This window comes from Salminus brasiliensis, chromosome 25 (assembly GCF_030463535.1).
Source record: "Salminus brasiliensis chromosome 25, fSalBra1.hap2, whole genome shotgun sequence".
Taxonomy (NCBI): domain Eukaryota; kingdom Metazoa; phylum Chordata; class Actinopteri; order Characiformes; family Bryconidae; genus Salminus; species Salminus brasiliensis.
Window position 1 is genome coordinate 578702 of NC_132902.1, and position 13923 is coordinate 592624.

Consider the following 13923-nt stretch of genomic DNA (forward strand, 5'->3'; position numbering starts at 1 on the left):
AATGGGAGAGAGAGAGAGGAAGATAGAGAGAGGCAGAATGCACATCAGCCAAACAGCAGGGAGTGAGGCAGGACTCTCTCTCTCTCGTTCTTCTAACAGCAGGTGAAATGAACCCAATACCTCCGCTCCATCTACAGCAGAATATTGACCTGCATCAACACAAGGCAAAGGTCTGGATCTGAGGAGTCTCTCGCTGCCGGCTGAATTCACTGGCCGAGGTGCAGAAGCCAGAAAACGGTGTTGACTGACAAGCTGTACCACCGCTGAGGCTCCTGTAACTGCACAAGGCACAATGCTAACAGTGTCCAGATACTTACAGCACTGGCTTCCAGTAATTCTGGAGCACTGCTGCCAAACATGGAGGTCCCGTCTTAGCAAACTATGCTACAAAGCGTCCACATACTTTTCTTGGCCAACAGTCAAAACCCCCCAACCCCCACAGTCTAAACAGTACCATACTGGCTGTAGCAGTCAGTAAACAGCCTGGTACGTAACAATGTGTGAAACTACCTCCACCATGTTTGGAGGCTGTGCTTTAGCCTGGCTAGCTCTCACTGTGAGCTGTAGCAGTGTGTGAAACTACCTCCACCATGTTTGAAGGCTGTACTGTAGCCTGCCTAGCTCTGGCTGTGAGCTGTAGCAGTGTGTGAAACTACCTCCACCATGTTTGGAGGCTGTGCTTTAGCCTGGCTAGCTCTCACTGTGAGCTGTAGCAGTGTGTGAAACTACCTCCACCATGTTTGGAGGCTGTGCTTTAGCCTGGCTAGCTCTCACTGTGAGCTGTAGCAGTGTGTGGAACTACCTGGGTGCAGCTAAATGCACTTATTCGAAGGGGTGTCCACAAACATTTGGACATGTAATGCAGCACTAAAAAGGTCTGCTTAAAGCCTCAGCATCAGACGCCTGCGCTTCTCCTCGGTGCGAGCTGTCAGACAGTTAGCGGCGCTCGCGGCGAGGAGTGATGGGTGGTTTCATCCCTCTGCCAGCTGAGCGACATCATCCGTCACGTTAAGGTTCGAAAGGGTGCCTCTGCGGGCGCCCTATCAGAGCCAGGCTTTACGCAACATTTCTCAGATAGATTCCACCTGTCACCTGACTCTCCACACACACACACACACACACACACACACACACACACACTACCAGCCTGTGACAGCCACATCAGACATCCACGGCTGGAGGCACCAGCGGCACCAGAGCCCGGCTCAACAGGCAAAAAGGAAAACGCCTGCCAAGAGAAATTAGCGTCCTCAATGGCTGCTGGGAAACGCAGCCTCCCTCATCAACAGTGTGAACTCAGCATAGCACCATAGCTGTGAGGATGGGTATTGCCAACTACCCTAGACTGTCCAGAAGTGCGTAGATCCCTGCTCTGGCTCCCTGCTCCTCTGAAATCAAGGGCATTAGCTGGGAGTTCAGAGCTGCCGGCTGCAGTAAGAGCCACTGCAGCCTCTCCTGGGAAGGCCTTGTTTGATTGCATTCAGCCTTACAAGAATCAGAAAGAGCATCAATGAGGTCATTAAGGCCCATGGTGGATGGCTAGTTCTGGCACGCCAACTCATACCCCAAAGGTACTGGATGGAGTGAGTGCCATCACCCCAGAGAACATGCCCATGTGGGGTCTTTAGGGTTAGCCATGTTGGTCCAACATATGGATGCCCACCAGGGTTGAACATGGGCACCCCTTAAATGGAACCCATGTGAGATAGGGTGTAGGGTGGATTGCAATAATGGGGCCCATTTGGGAAGCCCAACTAGATCCTAGGACCTCAATATAGGGATACCAGAGTCTCGAGAGTCCATTACTCAGCCCAGTACCTCGGTATCAGAACACAGCAGAGTGAAGTTCCGTTAGAACAGGAATACAGATCCAGCCTCGCCCTCGACACCTCGGTATGACCGATTGGCCGGTCAAGCTGAAAGATGCTTGGCGATCAACATCTGGAGCGCCTCGAGTCGTGGTGTTGGTGACCGGTGCAGAACCCAAATCAGTTTATTTAATCACAGCATCCTCCATCCTAACCGGACGACTGCAGTGGCATTCCTTGGGCCCTGTTTATTGATCGAGGGAAAAGGTCAATGTGATCAACCATAATCCGACACCTCGACACTTCCAGGCAGGGGCGGGGAAGCTGCATCATTAGGGAAAAACAAGGAAACATAATGGCCGAGCAGAGCAGAGTGGACGTCAGCACTAATCAGGGAAAGGCGCCCGGCTCCAGATCGTACGCTCCCAGAAAGCGTGGAGGGGTGGTAACGGCTCAGTGCAAACCTCGGTGGGAAAACACCCTCACCCCCCGAAAACTGACACCCTGGCTGAGGAGAGCGGAGTGGAGGGTTCGGGTTTCCCATCAGCCTCTAAAGCAGCCACAGGTAATGACGTTTCCCACCACACCCAGGCTATTAGACAGTAGTCTGCCAATAGAATAGGACCTTCTGGATTAGAATACCCTGATGACCCTATTGGCTCCATGCTGCCTAATAAAGGGGTATAATAAAGCATTGAGGAGCTGTGGAGCAGTGGAGGAACTGTGTTCTCTGGGATGATGATGGTGGTGGAGCTCCATCCAGTACTTTTAATGGAATGAGTTAATGGGGAGTTGGGGATCATGAGGTCGGGTGGTGATCATCTATCCAACATCCTGCTCTAAGTAATGCTAAGAATGCAATCAAATCTTAGTCCTAGTAGACACACTGTCTTCTTCCCTGGACAGTAGAGACTGTCGCTCCAACAAACGAAGGATCAACTCTTTTTAATAGCTTTAGATTTTACAAGAAGAAACGAATGAGCAGGTGTCCCAATACTTTTGTCCATACTGTCCAAAACATTTAAGGTGTTTGCTCTCATTTAGGAACCTTTTTGTTTGAAAAACCTTTACCTGAAGGTTCCTCAAAGCACCTTAAGAGGATCTTATTGACCTGATCTGGACCGAGGTCGACCCCAACCACGGGGTCTTTGGCCAAACTGATTGTGAGAGAAAAGCTTGGGCGATCCGCACAGCAACAAAAACAGCCTGTCCGAACACGCCCAGCAACAGAAGAGCATGTGGTTTGCTGTTGACTGTTGACAACCCCGACCTGAACAGCATAAATATTTTAACCCAACACAACAGAGGCAAACACATCAGCCAACCTCACACGAACCCACCGCTCGCTCTGCTGGCTGGAGAGCTTCGTACCTGCAACACGGCTGAATCTGCTCTCCTGGATCATCCTGGTCTCGGATCACCTAGTCCCATCACCCAACGTTTCAGTGCCAAAGGTTCCCTCAGGGTTTAGGATGTTCTTCTCTCTCTCTTTTAACACTGGTGCTAGACTATACGTCCAAATATTTGTGGACACCCTAATACACCCCTTCTATTGAGCGCATTCAGCTACTTTAAGTCGCTGAGCAGATCAACCTGATGAACCTATCGGTTCCAGACGTGGGCTAGAGGGTAGAAAGCCCCCCAGCATTGAGCTGTGGAGCTCTCTGGAATGATAGAGGGAGCTCTTGTGGAAGACCGCAATCAAATCTTTACAGCAATGTTTCTTCACAATTCTTCTACGGACAGTAGAGATAGATACGCCAAAAAAGAAGATACAATGAATAAGAAGTGTCCAAATACTTTTGTCCATTTGGTGTATATAGAAGTTTCTGCAAAAGACCTTACGAATCAAAGCATCCTAAGGGTTCTTTTGAGTTGCCATTAGTTACAACCCCTCAAAGAACCCTAGGAGTAGGTTTCTAAGCTAACCGTCTGCTGACGAACCATTAGGCGAAAATCAGTCTAAATGATGCAGCACTTTCGCTGAGCCTAATAGCGGCTCGGGAGGCTAAGCCCACCGTAAAAAGCCCCCTGTCTCATTATTTTCACATCTGGAAAATGCCAGCGGGCTTCAGATAATATGGCGAAATGCGTACGCAGACAAACAGCTAAACAATGACACAACGGAGAAAGGACGAAGACTAATGGTGGCGAGTCAGGGAACACGGGCTGTAAATTAAAAATCAATCCAGCATCACAAAAGACCAGCGTCTATCCGTTTGCAGACGGACGGAAGAATAATTGCCTCGTCGCCGCTTGACAAATGCATAAGCTTTAAAACCACGGCAGGCCGAGGATGATAAAGTTTCCCCTTCATCAGATGACTTCTCCTGGACAGACGAACGAGAGACCGCAGAAGACCACCCGCTCAACTCAACTGACTGCAAGATAATAAACAAACGCCCCTCAGGAAACACACAGTCCTCTTACATACGTTCAAAATCGACCAGAAGCGAAAGAAGATGGACCGTAAAACTAAGGCTAACTTACTAAAGTCGCTCAGCGAGAAAAGGCCACGTGACCAGGAACACGGCTCTCAGCGACCGGATAAAAATTCGTACCATGCTTCGGCTCTAATAGATGTGAAGGGCTTAAGAAAACATCCCATGCTCACTTTTCAAAGACACATGATCCCGACAGACTTCGGTTCAAAGAGTGACTTCATGTTTTCACCCGCTGGCAACTCTGAAAAACCGGAATACCAGCAGGCCTATCTGATTTCACTCGTCGAACCGAATGCATCCACCGAGACAGCTGTCCCAGCTGAAACTTCAGAGGAACCCCCCCCCCCCCCCCCCCAGTGTGGCAAACCTCACATCGCTTGTTTTTTTTTTCCACGAGCACCGACTAGCATGGAGCAGTCTACTCCGCCTTCGGGGGAAGATGGGGTTTTCTTTTCTGCCCTCGGCAAGGGTCTCGAGAGTCCCAGAGCAAAACGTAGGCCAAACTGGCCTTCAGTGGAGAAGGACAATGTAAGGGCGCAGTCTCAAACTGGTCCTCAGGGCCCTCAGATGGTCCACATCAGATCCAGATAGGCCCTGGGGACTAGTTTGAGAACCACTGCGTTAACTATGCTGTGATTCTCAAGACTGGTGCTCAGGCCTTCTCAGATGATCCCCATTTTTGCCTTATCCAATCCTAAGACTTGTAGGGGTAGAGCGACAATGTGAACCACCTGGGGAGGCCGGAGAACTTGTTTGAGGACCACTGCCCTAACTATGCTCTCAGATGGTCCCTGTTTTTTTGTTCTATCCAATCCTACGACTCATAGGGGTTGAGCGACAATGGGGACCACCTGGGGAGGCCGGAGGACTTGTTTGAGGACCACCACCAGAACGTTTTTACAGCTACAATAACTTCACTGGTCCTCAGGCCTCCCCAGATGCTCAAGCAAAAATGTGGCGCATCTAGATAGGCCTGAGGACCTATTTGGGACCCACTGCCCTAACCTCTTCAGGCCGCAATGATAAGCTACAATAACATCAGTGCAGTGGTTCTCGGGCTGGTCTTCAGGCCTATCTAGCCTCCACAACAGGGGACAGAGCAACAACGTGCACCATCTGGGAGGGGGCCCTGAGAACCACTGCACCACTGCCATAACGTCCCTAGATGGGACGGCCTTGTTTAAGAAGCTAGTCGCAACGGTGTGTACCAATAGTTCCACCAAGACAACACAGCAAGCAGTGCTAGCCCAGCCCAGGCTGAGTGTGGCCCCTTCATATCCAGGGAGCCTAAACCCGACACGACTGACAGTTCTAGATCTCTAAACATGCTCACTTATGAATGGGGTGTCAGTCAGTTGTTCTGGTGCATGCATAAAAGAAAATCCCTCAGGTTACAGTTAGCAACGCTTCCGTCACTTTACTACGTTTTCCTGCCCTGTGCTGCACTGAGATTAGTACCGGGTTCTCTCTAGAGCAGCCTTGTTCCGCTGTCAGCACTCCTGCAGTAACGATTATGTCGTTTTTTTATTTATTTATTTATAAATTTTTTCACCTGCATCTTTCTGCAGTTTTTCCTTCGGATTAAAACAGTAGGTCTAGCACTCCGGTAACCCCAAACGTACGGCGCCCGGTGACAGCACCGACATGTGCAGAGCTGATTACAGTTCTTTTCCCCGCCTTCAGCAATACAGTCTGAGCCAGCCAAGCAAGGCTTCTGCTGCTGTTCTTGCAGGTTTCCACAGTTGTGTAGATAAGAGAATTGGACCAGAGCAGCCAAGTGCACTCTCATCAGAATTAGCCTGCTAGCCCTCAGCACTAATCAGTGCAAGGCAGATAAGGAGCCCTGAACGAGCCAGGTTTAAACCCGGGGCCGAGAAGAGGCCATGCATCCAGAGAAACACACAGCGTGATTTGCGTGAATCAGGACGTGGAACGTGAGTGCGGTTAATGCAATCAAGGATAATCGCATTCAAATGCATGCATACTGAAACCTCTCACACACACATCTCCACAATCACCTGGGCTCGCATCCTGAATATTGAGGACTTACCGTCATTAGCTCCTTCTGAAACGACTTCTTCTCCTTGATCTCCACGTTGTTACAATCCTCTTTGAGTTTCTCCAGCACGGAGGCCACCCTCTCCGGCTCACTGTCCAACTCTGCCCTGCAGAAGTAAGTCAAGGGCAGGTTTCCGTAGCCCAGGGCATCGGCGAACGCCCTCCAGTTCCCCACGTTCTCCATTAGAACAGTCCTCACGGAGGCGTAAATGTAGGTGAGGAACTTGCAGGGCTTCAGGATTTGCTCCAGCAGCATCGCGGTGGTGAGGTCTGGCCCGCAGAAGTATATGGGCTTCACCTTGCCCAAGACCAGCACGTTTTTCACATGCACAAGTCCGGTCTTTCCCTGATAGTATCCGATGTACCACTCTTTGGTCCACAGTTGTCCTTTCAGTTTGATCTTCTCCTCGCTGAGCAAGGCGATCACGTCCCCCTTCTTGTATTCCAGCAAGTACTGGTTCTTGGTTTGTCGGATGACCGTCTTGATCAGTTTCCCGAATTTCAGGTTCGTGACGCAGCGGTCCTGGAACTGCGGGTATTTGGTGGTTATAGCCAGAGGCGACAGGATGATTTTCCCCACATCCTTCTTCTTCAGGAACCTCCGCTGGCCGTTGGCTCGGATTCCGGTCTTAGGGGGAGGCTGTGGCGTCTGAACGCAGAACTGTGCAAGGATGCAGTCCTGGTCATCCTTCACCTGAACCCGTAAGGTGAAGTCGGACAAGTCGTCTGCGTTTCGAGACGTGATCATGTATATGAGGCGGCTGACTTTTCCGAGCTTCACCTGGAATCCCCGTACTACCCTAGCCTGCTCGTTTGCCTTCACCTCGTAATTGGACATGTTGGAGTACATGCCTATCAGTAGGTCCTGAGGCCTTCCAAGGACAAACTGGTGCTTCCCCCAAAGCTGTAGTGCTACCGGCGGAGCAGACTGAGCCTGCTTCCCAACCTCACTGACAAGCAGAGTCTTTGGAGCGCATTCATGTCCGAAGATGGCCACCACGGTCTTGAAGGATGGATGAATGTGCTTAGGTCCATACAAGCCCAGAGTGACTTTCTTCACCACGTGATCCCAAACTGTGGAATTAAACGCAATATGATTGGACTGGACCACAACGGCCACGTACATGCACGGCTCCAGATTATCCAACTGGACCTGGACTGTGTCCCCATAAATGTAAGCCTGCGGGACAGGGATGTAGGGACCCTCTTTGCAGTCGCTTCTCACGCAGACCACTCTTGCCATTTGTCTACTCTCTTTCTTTACTTCCACGGAGACTTTCATCTCCAAGGTTATGAATGACTTTATCTCCATGTTGCTCAGTTTGATCTCGACAACTGGGCTGACTGTGGTGCATCGGTCATTGTTCAGTTCCAGGGGTGGATCCAGCAAAGCCTTCATGGATATTTGCTGGGTGTCCCCGACAGCGACATGACCCTCAGGTACGTGAATACTGATGCTAGTGTCGGGCAGCTGGACGGCTCCACCGCAGCTGTCCAGCTTGCAGACGATGTTGGTCTCCACGGGCTGAGTTTGGCCCCAGCCTGGGTTCTGCCCTAAGGAGTCGAGGTCATGACACGACCGGGCCAACTTCCGGTGGTTTAACCAGGCCGTCCTGAAGTCCTCTCGGCTCTGAAACTGCTCGGGTGAAGGTGCCTTAAGACCTGTGAAAAACCCTGATGAAGGCAGTGGAGGATTGGACTGGGACTGCAGGATTGACAGCTCTGACAAGCTGTAGGATCTTTTGCTCCGGAAGAAAGGGTTGTCCTTGCGGAGCATCTGCAAGGGCTCTACCACAGGGCTGGTGGGCATGCCGTCGAAAATACTATTAGCATAAAAGTTAGTGGTGCCGTTGCTGGTGGTAATGGAGATGGGAGTAGATGGAGCTAGAGAGTCAAAGAAGAGAAGATCAATGCTGTTGTGTTGGTTCGCCTTCTCATTGCTGTTCTGGTCAAGAGTGCCCTGTACCGAACCATTCAGGAATGGATTGGTTGACGATTGCATGGAAAAGGGGTTGTTGTTGTTGTTGTAAGGCAAAGGGGGCTTCAGGGTCACTCCCCCAGTCCACTCCCCCAAGAGGTCCAACTCCTTCACCCCTTCATCTGAGCAGTCCCCAAGATTGTCGATCATCCCACTGTCACTGAGATACGAGTTCCTGTAATTGACAGGCTGGACGTAGGCAGAGGGAATGTATCCCATCTCTGTGTTGTTGTGGGCATACCACCACTCCCCTCCAGAGGTGTCCAGCACATAGAGGTGGTCGCCTTTGGAGAATTTCAGTGTGGTGAAGCTGGACGGACAGTAATCCTTGATGGCAACTACCTCCTGCGCCGTCCCAAAGGATTCCGAGTTGTCCAACCGCAAGGCACTGGGAGAAGGCACTAGGGAGACAGGAGAGTAAGGAGGGTGAAATTCGTTGCAACACAGTACATCTCTTAGACCGTTCAGCAGAAGCTCAGGTGTTGTTTGACCTTGTAACTGCGACAGAATATAAACTGACCTTTGACATCTGTAAGACTGGCCTCGGATAAGCCCTCGCTGAGGTCAATCAACGTGCCCTCCGACTTACAGCGTGGAAGGGCATTGTTGTTGTTGCTCACACGAATCCGATGGGCCGCCATGTTGCTGCTAGCCTTGCTCACGCTACCCGTCCATTGCCACGGTCATTGGCAGCTGTCCATCTCAGGCTGTGAACAGAAGCACAGGGAAAACCCAGATTAGCCTTGTTTTGTAGGACATCGCTCCGCCTGCATCCCTGGAGAGAAGCCACAATCAGATTAGACGGTCATTAGGATGAAAACACTTTGGAAAGATTGCAAAGGGAGATTAGCGGAATATTGCTTTAATGAGAACCAGGTACGACATGATAATGAAGGAAGATTTTCTGCAGGATAAGAGCGAGAGGACAGACGCTTAATGGTTTCCCACTTTGGAGCGTTCCTATTGTCCCGTCTTTGTTTGTCCTTTTTCAAGGAAAAAGAACGAATTTAGGAGAAAACCCCCCATAACCTCACGTGGTTCACGCCGCCAGGAGGTACGTTCTTCTCTGGCTCGAATTCAAAGCCACTGTCACCGGCCTGCAAATCCTGCCTCAAACATCTGTCCCCTTTTATAAATTTCACCAGGGACACGAGTGGAGTGCTGAAACAAGGTTTGCAGGAGCATCCACGGCCAGAGGCAAGAAGGAATGAGCTGGCAAATCCTCATGACCTACACTTGACGAAAAGCTGTGTGTTTTTCTTAAACAGCCCCGCGGGAGTCGTACATCATTCCTCCATTAACCTCACTGCAATTTCTGACTTAATGGAGATCCTGTCGTATGGTATTGAAATACCTTACATTTAAGAGGTTCGAACAGCCGAATAGCGTGTTCTGCAGGTTGGGAAGCTTTTAAACAGTTGAACAAGCTTAATTTGCTTGAGATTTCTAAAAACTTACTTGAAACTTGAAATACGGATATTGTTATTTTAGCCAGACAGGACTTTTACGTTGCCCACCCTGGATAGAGACACTGAACAACATGATATTGTGATGATATATTGCGTTGTTCGTTGGCCGCCAGGAACCTTAGCAGTCACATGGCTGAGGAATAACGTATTATACTTCTTGAGGGTCTCATGTAGGGGCTAATTGGTAAAGTAGTGTCCTTACAGTCTGCTGGGTGTCTTCATTTCCGGCACCGATGAAACAAATCCAACCCCCCTCCCCCCTCAAAAGGGGTAAAATCTGCTAGTTTTGTTCAGGAGCCATGAGGCTAAAGTCCCTAACAAGCCAAATAGCAGGCCTAAATCATCCCACGCTGTCCTCAAACGGGACGGAGGTGTTCAGTCATCTCTAACGGACTTGTTTATGTGGTTTCTTGTCCAGACTCTTGTCAGACACCAAACATGTCTTGGCTGATCGACTACATCTGGGACAGAGAGGAAATCTGATTGTAAACAGTAAATTACTTTTTCTTTCTTTTTTTTCATTTTCGGCTTAAACCATCGCTTCCAGGTGAGCAGCTGTTTGGCCTGGGGAGCGTCAGGCATCGAGCTCAACATGTGGCATGGCGTCTGATTCTGGCTGAGAAGATCGGCGATATTAATCTGGTCTGACGTGACAGACATGCAAAACGAGGGGCCCGATGTAACACAAGCCATAATTAGTCAGGCTAAATCACTGGGTTGCTCATCCAAGGTCACGACAACGGCGGAGTATTCTCAGCCACTTATGTGGCAATAACTCTGGTTCCTCGGCATAATTACGGAGATTTAATGGCTAGCCACTTTCTCCAGACTGCTTTTTGGCTTCCGACCGCTGGCTGGCATCTTAGCAGCTAGATTAAACAGATATTCCTGCGCCTCCTGTGGCTTTGAGTACCGTTACAGTGGCAGGTAAGATCATTATATTAGTAGCAAGTGACAGCCAACGGCTAGTGTAGTCATAAATGTAAAGTAGATATTTTATCGTATTGTGATAGACAATAAGCTTTTAAGAATCTGACGCTACCGATGTTTGTAGTCTGTGAAGACATGTATCGTGATAAATATTGTGATACTGTATTTTTACCATATTGCCCAGCCCTACAATGAAGGTACGAAGCTGCCTGTGGGACGCTACCCCTCAAGTCACTGGAAAGGTCCCTTCAAGGGTACAAGTATTGGGACACCTGCTCATTCACTTGTTTCTTCTAAAATCACTACTGTCTCTACTGTCTAAGGAAGAAGGCTTTCTACACAGCATTGCTGTGAGGATTTGATTGCATTCAGCGGCAACAGCACTAGTGAGTAAAACCACCTGCCATATATGACGTAGGTACGTCTTGTGCCCCCAAAACAGCTCAGACCCGTCGACACCCTGCAAGACCGGCCTGATGTTTTGGAGGTGTTCTGACCCAGTTGCCTAGAACATCACAGTTCGGTTCTTGTCAAAAACTGTTCTGTACTGTTCCCTTGCTGCCGAAGGTCATGGTCACACTACGCAACGCGTACCTCGATTTCAGCCCCGATTCTGCAGATTGTTCGCCCCCCAGTGCCCTGAGAGAGCAAGGCCAATTGCGCTCCCTCTGATTCCGGCTGCTGATGACAAGCAGCATGACCCAGGATCCGAACCAGTGACCAGTATTGGGGATTGGTTAACCGGCCTTCCAAACTGGATATTAGTCCTGTAGGCGACAGGTGTTACTTGCTTCAGCCGGCTTCACCTGGCTTCATGGCTGATTTTATTTCGGGATGCTGGGGAGAGCTAGTTTGGCGAAGTAGGCTATTCTTTCATCTTGAGTCTCCCTGCACCCCGGATGTGTAGGTGGATTAGCGAGGCCTTCAAAGGAGGTGCTCACATCAGGTACAGGCTTTTCAGAACTCTCACTCGGGTACAGCTTTTGAGTGTCCATTACATGAGCCATCCACCTTTAATGGCTGGCATGAAGTGGGTCAAACAACACACCGCATGTCTTTCATATATTCCCCCTCAAAGGAACCCAAAAAGTGCTCTCCTGCTTTCATGCGTGATTCATAATTCAAAGCTCCAGGAGCTTCACGGAAGTTCACGGAAAAGGTTCTTTTTCTAGGCTGGAAACACAATGCCACCAGCATCCCTCCCACACCATCAGCACATCACCTTCCATTAGCCACAGTTTTTTCTTTTTCCCCCCATTCAGAAGCAATCGCATGTGTTTTACGGCTAACAGCGCTAACAATGACCGCTGCTGCTGCCCGTGCCGAATATTTCACCCGCCTCAGTGCAGACGGAGCAACTGGAGTAGAGAATCAGTATAAAACATTAAGCGCATGCTGCGCTAGCAAATCGATGCTCTTATATCTCGCTGTGCTTGTAGCAAGTCGGGGCGGCGTGAGGTTTCAAACTCAGGCATACACTATGCAAGTTATGCGTCCAAATGTTTGTGGACACCCCCGCTAATGGATGCATATTGCTACTCCAATCGTCTAGAATGGGGCTCCTACCAGGCCTGGGGTATAAGAGGGGTATGAGCTTCCAAGCTTCAAACCCTCACTGCCATGCACCTCTTCCTCCAAAAATCTAGCAGAATATCTTCTCCTCTGGACGGTAGAGACAGTTCATCCAACAAAAGCAGGAGAAAGTCGTTTTATTATGCTTGATTTCAGAAGAAACAAACAATGAACGAGTAGATGTCCCAATACTTTTGTCAATCGATGGGCTAAACCGCTACACTTACAGGCCTGCTTCTTAACGCGAGCCGTGCCTGTGCACCGGCGAGGAAGCACTCTGAACGTGTTTAAAGCGCAGCGTCTGGGATTTAAACCCTGTGGAATGAATTATTAGCTCTACTGAAGCCTCGCGAGGCGAGCTACGCACCTCCACTCCGGCAGCCCCTCAGCCGACTTCAAACACATACAGCTCCTATCGTGGAGTCTCAGCTGCATTAATTAGCGCCTCTGCTTTGCGCCTCACGCGAACGACAGCCTACATCAATACCGGCCTACATCAGTCGTTAAGCTCCACTGCTAGTACGGCTTACAGCTAAAAGTGCGTTAGCAGCCGCTTGCTAACTCAATAATGAGGTGCAATTACTTATCCTGGATGGATGTCGGGCGCGATAATGGGAAAGATTTGGTGTGTTAAGGGTAGAGAGGGGGGGATGACAGGTGGGCTAGGCCGGCTAGGCTAACGTGATTTGCAGTGGGGTCTTCACGCGCTCTGTAAACTTCGCCTCCTGGTTTCGGGCCTGTTTTCTCAAGAGCGAAGTCATTTCTCCCTCGGCTGCCCCCCGTTTCAGGGTGAAGGGTGGGGCGTTCGGGGAATTGGAGCAGAGCGGGCTAATTTTATGTGCCAGTGACCTGACGCTAATTGCAAGGGAGTCAATTAGGTAAACATTCAGACTGTCTCTGACTCTGGAAACGCCACCAAATGAGCCTGAACGTCTACGAAACCTCGCCAAAAAGGACGGAAAGGGTGGGAGGCGTGTCCCTGCGCTGGGTCCCGGGGTCAGTGGAGGCCATATATAACAGTATATGTAAACAGACATATACTACAACTCTATGTCCAAATGTTTGTGGACACATTTGCCCCTGTAGAGAAGTACTGGCACCATGCTGCCCAATGCCAGGCGTAGGCCAGAGGGGTATAGAGCCCCCCAGCCCCCCCATTGAGCTGTGGAGGCGCTGTTCCTCAGTGAGGACTGAGTGAAGTATGGTGGTGGTGGTGGTGGTGCAGCAGTCCTCCACTGGCTCCACTGCCTGCTGTACAGTCCGTGTAAGTGTCGTCTCAAACACACACACACCTCCACCCACACCCACACACACCCACACACACATAGAATGAGGTGAGGATTAATGGCGGCTTAAGCAAATCCTCCGGTAAATTAACTGTGCTGTTCTGCAGAGGGTCCGACTACAGCAGCACTCATACCTGATTATTATAACTCTCTCGCTCTCGCTCTCTCTCTCTCGCTTACTTAGCCGCCATAACAGCATCGGCCTCCCCTCTTTACAGCCTGCTCTCCAGCTGCAGGGTGCAGAGCATCGTTGCTTGCTAAATCTCTGTATCGCTGTATTCTGCTACAGTGCACTCGAGTGCACCTGTACCCAAACTAATAATCTGCAGTTACGCCTCCCAAACACTAGTTGGCGACGGGGTTCCTATGCCACGGTGT

At 50.1% G+C, this 13923-nt stretch overlaps 1 protein-coding gene across 1 annotated transcript in view; it reads right to left on the bottom strand.

Moving 5' to 3' along the window:
• The window catches only part of sh3bp4a (SH3-domain binding protein 4a), a 33927-nt gene that overhangs the window by 10282 nt on the left and 9722 nt on the right, over nucleotides 1–13923 (bottom strand). The window contains exons 2-3 of the mRNA XM_072671656.1: nucleotides 8809–8995; nucleotides 6303–8689 (exon numbers count right to left, since the gene is read on the bottom strand). Coding sequence (XP_072527757.1) covers nucleotides 6303–8689; nucleotides 8809–8929 — 2508 coding nt within the window. The 5' untranslated portion in view covers nucleotides 8930–8995. The remainder of the gene's footprint in view (nucleotides 1–6302; nucleotides 8690–8808; nucleotides 8996–13923) is intronic.